At 53.5% G+C, this 8,607-nt stretch overlaps 1 protein-coding gene across 1 annotated transcript in view; it reads right to left on the minus strand.

Annotated features, from left to right (window-relative positions):
* The window catches only part of Slit3 (slit guidance ligand 3), a 579,279-nt gene that overhangs the window by 10,669 nt on the left and 560,003 nt on the right, over window positions 1-8,607 (minus strand). Inside the window, exons 33-35 of the mRNA XM_046421334.2 lie at window positions 3,727-3,881; window positions 2,046-2,331; window positions 243-451 (exon numbers count right to left, since the gene is read on the minus strand). Of these exons, the coding sequence (XP_046277290.1) occupies window positions 243-451; window positions 2,046-2,331; window positions 3,727-3,881 (650 nt within the window). The remainder of the gene's footprint in view (window positions 1-242; window positions 452-2,045; window positions 2,332-3,726; window positions 3,882-8,607) is intronic.

Below are 8,607 nucleotides of genomic sequence, written 5' to 3' on the forward strand. Positions count from 1 at the left end.
ATACTGTGGTTGGAGCTGCTATGTTTTGGGGTCAATCTGTTATGTAGCAGTAGGAATCTGATACAGGAAGCTATAGAATTGCCCCCATTTTCAAGCTGAGGGACTTGAGGCTTCGAGTGTGACTGAATCAAGGGCACATGTCACCTGAATGGCACAGACAGACTGAGGGGTTCTGGGCTTGGAGTCGAGCTCGGACTCCTGCATCCCTCCCGGGGCTCTTCCCATGAGCACAGTAGACTCACCTCGCTCACAGTGCTCCCCACTAAAGCCTGGCTGGCACAGGCAGTGGGGCTCCCCTTGGTCTGAGATGTGGCACTGCCCATGGTGGCACTTGAAGGCTGAGCAGGCATTGGCAGAGTCGTTCTTGTGGTCACACAAAGCTCCTCCATAGCCCTCGGCACACTTGCACACATATGAGCTTCCGGTGGCCACACATTTTCCATGGTTGCAGCTGGGGGCAGAGAGGAGAAGGAGGTGGGAACCAGAGCAGGTAACTTCCAGAAGCTTCCCTGTCCAACCCAGCCAGGGACCAGGGATCTGGCACTGTGGGATCTTGAGCTGAGTGCAGCCCGGGAGCCGTGGCCCTGTGGTCTGCCTGTTCCAGCCCAGTGGCCGAGCATCTGTCTTTTCGCAAACTCCCTGTCCCAGTGGCCAGCTGCAACTTCCCCCAATGTCCTTTACCAGCTGTGACAATAGGCTCAGTTGCCAACAGTCTCTCTCTCTCTCTCTCTCTCTCACACACACACACACACACACATACACACACACAGTGCTTGGAGGAAAGTTAGCTTTCTGTAAACATTTCCATGGCTCTATCATCTTAAAGGATAACACTATGACTACTACCACTACAGGTTGAGCATATTTAATCCAAAAATCTGAAATCTCACATGCTTCAAAGCCCACATTGAGCACCAACATGACAGCACAAGTGGAAAACTGCACACTTGACTCCGTGGGATGGGTCACAGTTAAAATGCAGGTGCTCTAAAAATATTGCCTGAAACTACCTTAGGGCTATGTGTACACACTATATAGGAAGCAAATGAATTTTTTATTTAGACTCAGGTCCTACCCCCAACATGTCTGCCAGCCCTTGTATACGTGCGTAAATATTCCAAAGTCTGAGAATACCCCAAATCCAAAACACCTTTGGGCCCAGGCTTTTCAACCAAGAGCTATATTAACCTGTACCCTGAGCAGTGCCACTTGCTGTGTGGCAGGCTTGGTGATAAGCTCTTTTGCCACAACCACCACACCTCTGCAGCTGCCAGGAGAGCCTCATCCACGTCTCCTAGGTGGGAAGACTGGTGGTGAGGACTCCATTTTTAACCACAATGCATCATTTTCCCTAATGGGATGACATTCAGAGCCAGGATTCATGCTGATTTCAGATTCAAATGTACACACTCAAGAGTAACACAGGAAGTTCAAACCCTTTACAGCCATCCCTCTTTCTAATCCAAAATGTTGTTTCCAGCTTGTTTAGGCAAACAAATGACCACTCTTGGCTCTGGAGGCATTTTTGGTTGAATCAGATTTCATAACACTGGGAATACCAGGTCTCTTATATTAAGCATAGGCCTGGCACATAGTAGGCCTTCCATAAATGTTTGTTGAATGAGTAATAATGAGAACCCATCAGGCGTGCTCTGTGTGTGGTCATGCAGACCTGGGGCCTTACCCAGGGCACTGGCTGAGGGGCAGCCACCTGGGGCTGAATTCACCCTTGTTCTACTCACCCTTCAATGGCTCAAGGGCTGTATGCACCCAAAGGGGTGCCTTTTTCTAATCACAAGAGGCAACACGGGAGCTGGTGGTATCTCCAGACAGAGTCACAGGAGGCTTGGCAGCCTGTTTTGAGTGAGGCTCTGTGCTGATGTCTCTGAGTGAGGCCTGCAGCCTGGATGCGCAAGCTCAGCCTCTTGACTGAGCAGACATGGCACCATCCACCACGTGACCACATTCCTCCATCAGTGCCCCCTCCTCAGGTGGGGACAGGGCCAGCGGGCATGCTGGGAGCCTGGGACTGTCAGGACACTGACCTGTGACCGAGGCAGGGGTCCCGGGCTTCCTGGTCACACAGCGGGCCGGTCCAGCCTGGGTGGCATTCACACACCACACTGTCCTTCTCCACGGAGCGGCACAGGCCATGCCGGCACACGGTGCAGGACTTGCAGCCTGGTGAGACTCCTGGGGACTGGGGCGGGAGGGCCTTGAAGTCCTGCAGCTCATTGTTGATACGCACCTCATGAATGCAGCCATGGAAGCCACCCAGCGGTCGGTCCGCGCCCTGGCGCAAGGCCGAGAGGCCGGTGGAGGTGGGGATGCCTGTGGGGGGGTGGAGAGGGACAGCCTGAGCCCCTCCTCCCACCCACCCAGTCCTGAATGAGAAGGTGCCCTTTACACGTTCTTAGTTAAGGGCCTCTGCTATTCAGATTGAAATGATGGCCTACACCTGGGCCATATCCTGGGAAAGAACTGCACTCTTGGTCCTGCACTGGGGGCGAAACTTGAATTCAGCTAGGCACAGTGGTGCAGGCCTGTAAATCCCAGTGGCTTGGGAGGCTGAGGCAGGAGGATGGCAAGTTCAAAGCCAGCCTCAGTAACTCAGTGAGGCCCTAAGCAACTTAGAGAGGAACTGTCTCACAATAAAAAACAAAAAGGACCAGGGATGTGGCCCAGTGGCTAAGTGCCCCTGTGTTCATTTCCCAATACCCCCCCCAACTCCCCTCCCAGAAAAAAAAAAAAAAACAGCACTTGAATTTATTGTCAATGCTTAAATATAGAAGATACCCCACAAAAATCCTGTATTTTGATCTTCCTTAGAAAAAATGAGGGGGCAGTGATTAGCACTGCCACGTGGACTACTGGCTCAATTAAAGGGACCACCAGCTTAGGCAAGGGATGGGTGGTACCAGGTCACCCTGAGAGCCTCCAGACCCTGCAGGAGAACCCATGGCAGCCCAGCCAGAGTGCGGGAAGGAAGATGCGGAGGAGCAACCTGCCCAGTGGAACTCTGGGTTCAAGGTCCTCTGGCCTTTACTACCCTCTGGGCTTTGTCCCCCTTGTCCAGGTCTAAAAGGCACGGGGGGGGGGGGGGGGGGAAGGCCGGGTTTGCTTCCCACCAGATCTGCTTTGGTCTTCTTTCCTGCTCCACTTCCCGCCACCCCCTGCTGGGGGCCTGTGGCCAGGCCTGAGGCTGGAAGTGTTGTTTTGGCCATGAGTAGAGCAGGTGGGGGGGCAGGAGAGGGAGGGGAGCAGGTGGGGGGGGGAGCAGGTGAGGGGGGTAGCAGGAGAGGGAAGGGAGCAGGTGGGCGGGGAGCAGGTGGGGGGGAGCAGGTGGGGGGGAGCAGGTGAGGGGGGAGCAGGAGAGGGGGGGAGCAGGTGAGGGGGGAGAGCAGCTGTCTTCCTCTGGGGGGAAGCTGTGTCCTGTGTACCTTCTGGGATGGCTCTGGGTCAGGCGTACTCTTCTGGTCCCCTGCACCTGGATAGCCTGCTCCCAGGGCACACTGTGGGCCTGGGCCAGCCCCCTGAGGTGACTTGGGTGGAGTCTCAGGGATCCCTGTGTTGACCAAGCTGCTCTAGCGGCTTTTTATAATGCCCAGGTCGTCACCTGACTGGCTTTGTATGGGTGCTGAGATGGGAGCAGGGAAGCCCTACGGTAGGTCTGGGTCTAGTGCTGGAGCAGAGGGCTGGAGACGGTGGGGAGGGAGCATTCATTACCTCCAAGGTAGAGGGGGCTGTTGATGCCCACGGCAGGCTGCTTCTGGAGCTTGCCCAGGCTCTTGGGGGCTCCTTTGTCCACCACCAGGTTCAAGGTCTGGTTCAGCATCACCAGCTCCACACTGTGAAACTGCCCATCATTCACTGTCTCCACACTGGGCAGGGAGAGAGGGAAAGAGACATAGGTTCAGTGAGGGCCTTCCACAGCCAGTACTGGGCTGCAAACTTGGCCTGCATGACTTGCATCTTGTTTTACTTTCTATTTGGAAATAGCTTCAAGATTACATACGCCCCAAAGTAAAAACAGTGCAGAAAATACTTACTACCCAGGTTCTCCTATTATCCCCATTTATCTCTCTTTACACACATACACACGGTTTTTCTGAATCATTTAAAGATACATACACCACAGGCCTTTACCCCCAGATCCAGTCTGTGCTCCCTAAGGACAGGAATGTTTTCTTATGTAAGCACGGCATAGTCATCAACTTGGGAACCACTTAACATTCATACTGTACCTCAGAGCATCTAATTTTCCAAAGGATCCAACAGGGCCCTTGTGGCATTTCCCCTTCTAGTACGAGATCCTGTCCAGGGGCAGTTATTCCACCTGGCAATCTTTGTTTGTGTTTTTTCTGTCATTCACAGAGCTCGGCACCTCCTTCCTCAGGCCATCTGCATACCACCCGGGCATTGTTTACTTGACAAATTTTACCTTTGATGGCCCCGTTTCCCCCTCAAATACCAGTAAGCCTATAAGGTTAGCCCTGTTCTAAGAAATATTGTTCAAGAAAAAAGTTTGGCTGTGATTTAAATTTTTTTTTTCCAAGTATCCAAAACACATTCTCTTACAGCCAGAGTTTCAGCAGTGTGTCTTCATTTCACCTAAATTCATCTCATGGGCTTCCAGGGGTGTGCATCACACATTTGGGGAAGTTAAGTGTCTCAACGCCCCTGCCAACTAAGAGTTTTGTCCCAAGTACAGAGATGAGAAGATGGAAGCTCACGGAAATTAGTTTCCTGAAGGCCTTACTAAGTGGTTCAGCAGGGACTTGAATGAAGGTACCCTCCGCCCCCCCTTCTGGCCTCTGCTGGTACCAGCAAGCACTCACAGAGGGCTGACGGGCATGGCCAGGCATGGTGCTAAGTGGCTCACTCCCATTATGTGACTGTTGAGATAATTCTATGAAGTGGATACTAGATATCCTATTTCACAGAAAATACACTGAGGCCCAGAGGGGCTAGGTGATCTGTCAGAGGTCACCCAGCTAATACATGCCAGAAACAGTATTCATAGGGAGAACTTTTAACTCCAGAGTTCTGCTGGGAGTTCCCGGGGCTGGGAAGGAGTATCGAAGGTAGATGGCAAGACTCTGGAGATGTGCCACCTCCTTCTTCCCTGAACAAAAGGGCTCACTGGGTGGACCGATCTTGCTCATTCAGGTGTGGTGGTCTGTGCACACTCCCTCTCTCCTTGCAATCTCCCAGGGGAATCCTGTAGCCTTCAACAAGAGGGTTCGAGGGAGGGGTGGCACTGATTTCTCAGGTGGGCAGTTTCAGTGAGTGACCCAGATTTAGAAATTTCAGCTGGAGAGAGAGTGTGTGGGAGGTACCCAGGGAAGACAGGCAAGGCTGGGCTGGAGTGGGGAAAGCAGAGCCCATTTCGTCCCTGCTGCTGGGTGGCACCACGGCCAGTCAAGCAGTCGTGGAGACAGACCACCCTGATTCCCTCAGACGCAGGTGGGGGGAAAAAAAACCTCTCAAAATTATTGTGATGATCGAATCTGAGGGGGATGTGGACATGCTCTGCAGACTGTAAATTACTGGGACCATGTGAGCGGTTATCAGTGTATTTAGAATATTTATACCAAGAACCTATCATCGCCTGCAAACATAGGGCTCCTACTTCAGTGCTGATTCTTGGAAGAAAGAGGTGGCGGAGGAGACATGCAGGACCCCAGGACCCACCCATGCAGTGGGCGATCTCTTCTCGCATCTGTTCACCTTCCCACCATTTATCTGCCAATGCTCCCTCCTCTCCCTCCCATCTCTCCCCCTTCTGCTTGATCATGCATCCATGATCCATCTGCCATCTGCCATCCACTTGAGGGTGCATGCAGGCCACACTGTCCTAGGTGCAGGATGGACAGGGCACCTGCCCTCACAGAGCTCACACTCCACCTGCCTCAGTCTTTCCTCTAAATCAAATAGCCAGCTTATCTATACACATCCATGACACAGGGGAGTGGTGGGAAGAGTGGGACTGAGAGAGACCAGCAGGAATCTGGTTCTGATAGGGAGCTGGGCAGCTGCCTGGAAATGAAGTTGCCTGATTCTAGAAGCTTCTCCGGCTGCTCCAAGCCGTGAGCCCAGGACAAGGCTGAGCCCGGGATCCTTCAGAGAGTTGGTGAGTGTGTACAGGGGGCGGCTGGTGTGCAGGGACCACAGACCCTCACACTCTGCAACCACATGTGCAAGGAGACACACCCTGGACCATCTCTCAGTGACATTGTCCTGAATGCACGCTGGCTCCTGTGTGAGTCTTCAGTCACTGTGACAAACACCTGAGACAATCCATTAAGGGAAGGAGAGATGGACTTTGGCTCATATTTTCAGAGGTTTCAGTCCCCGGCTAGTGGCCCTGCTGCTTTAGGCCTCTGGTGCACGGGACATCATGGTGGGAGAGTGTGGCAGAGGGGGCCTGCTCACCTCACTGTGGTCAGGAAGCAGAGAAGAGGAAGGGGCACGCCCCCATGACCTAACTTCCTCCCTCTAGGCCCCCTCCCAAAGGTTCCACACCCTCCCATTAGTGCCACAGACAGGGACCAAGTCATTAACACATGGACCTTTGAAGGACATTCAAGACTGAAGCTATGGCGGCTCCTATCCTAGAGGTGTCTGAATGGACGCCAGCAGCAGCCTGCCCTGGGGGCTCTGGGTAGGCAGGCAGTCTTGGTGTTTCCTTGGTGTCGAGGTCCAGGGCGCAGGGCAGCTCTTTCCTATTCTGGACACACACAGCCACGCTGAGCACACACCACTGGCTCCTTCCTGGCTGCTGGCTCCAAGCCTTCTCTCTTCTCTGCTTTCTGAGGTCTCAGCCCAGGGCCTGTGCGTGGCCTCGAAGGCAACCATCCTGGAGACAGTGGTTTGGCAGTTGCTGCAGCAGCAGAGAGCTGTGGCTGCCAGCTCCTGTCCCAGACAAAGAGCTGGGCTCTCGAGGGCCCAAGAGCCTGGCTCTTGCAGACAGGCCCCTTCTCCTTCCAGTTCATGCTCAGGGGTGAGGATCTATCACCCTGGCTCCTCCCACTTCTGTGAGCCCAGTTTCTGTTTGAATACAATGAGTTTTGTACTCATTTTACACTGGGCCTTAGTGGGCAGTGCATGATCCTTAGAAGCTCTCAGGAACCGTGGAAATGGTGACTTCCTCCTCCATGATGTGGGCGTGGAGGAGCCAAGTCTGGGTGTGGCAGAGACCGGGAGCGCAGGTTGGTGGACTGTAACAGAGCCTGTCTGCTGGGTTCTCAACTGCACGGCCATGGGGGATTTCAGAGTCTATCATTTCAATGGTTTATCACCACCTCTGAGGAGGGTACTCTTGTGGGCCCCTTATTATATAGAGATGGAACCTAAAGACCTTGACCAAGACCACAATGCTTGAAAGTGGTGGAACCGAGGACTGATTCCAACCCAAAGCTCTCATGACCACATCCACGTCAACAAATGCTCGTGGGTTGACAGGTCACCTTCTTCCAGGCACATCTGAACCAGGGGCGCCTATCATGCCCAAAGCCAGTGCTTTTCAAGCTGTGGGTTCCAGAGGCCTGGAGTGCACTGTGCTGGAAGTTCTGATTCTTTACCATCTCTTCCAAATCAGGTTGGTTTCATTTCTGCCTTTAAAAAAATACATGATTCTTGGCCTTAAAGATAAAATATAAATGGGAAGAAGGCTTTGCTGCTTTCAAAGAAGAGAAAAAAATTGAAGAGACACAACAAAAACCTAGTGTTTGGTTTAAAAGAAATGGCCACACTGTGTTCCAAGCCCTGGTCATCGGTCCCCTAGAGACATATGTAGGGATGTCAGGAGAAGACAGGGCCCTGAGAGTCTTCCTCATCATCCACTGAGTCAGACAGAACTGTCATCAAGTGCAGGACGGAGAGGACTGCAGGTGGCAGAGCTGGCTGGAAGGCTCCTGCAGGGGCTGGGGCGAGCACGCCCATAGGCCAGAGTGGCCTGTGGGGTCCTCTTCTGCCTTAACCACAATGGTGGGTGGGCACGTGTTGGGGGCTTGGTGGGGCCAGGGTGGTGGGGTCAGGGGCTGAGTTGCTATGCAAAGCACAGGACTAGCCTACTCTCCCTGAGCACTCTCAACCCCAAGGTGGGGCCGCACTTTTTTCTCCATTTGGAAACGGGAGATGCCAGGCCCAGAGACTAAGATGCTCCATGTTACAGTGGAAACAGCAGAGGCAGGACTTAAATCCATGTTCCCAGCCAAGGGACCTGAGGCCACTGTGCCAGGAAGGGGATTATGAGGGTGGTCAATCCTCCAGGTGCTGGAGGCCCTTACCTGTATGCTGAGTGTGACCAGTAGGTGGCGACAGAGCACCGCAGGAACAGAGTCCCTGGGCTTTAGTTAGGCAGCAGCCTGAGACTTAGGCCCCACTGCAGCCAGCCCCACTGCTGTACCCTAGGGACAGGTCATGCTTTCTTCTGGTTCTGGGTCCAGTGCGGAGGCAGAGCAGGCTTGGGTGGACACCTATCCTGGGTTTGACCCCAACTCTGCCACTTACTGGCCTCCTCTGAGTAGTAGGCTTCTCATCCCCCTGAAGAGGAGTGATGGTTTGCCCGGGGCCTGTGCTGAGGACCACGAAGGCCTCGAGAGT

Source organism: Marmota monax, unplaced genomic scaffold (genome assembly GCF_021218885.2).
Source record: "Marmota monax isolate L192 unplaced genomic scaffold, Marmota_monax_Labrador192_F-V1.1 WCK01_AAM20220418_F8-fsc00084, whole genome shotgun sequence".
NCBI classification, from domain to species: domain Eukaryota; kingdom Metazoa; phylum Chordata; class Mammalia; order Rodentia; family Sciuridae; genus Marmota; species Marmota monax.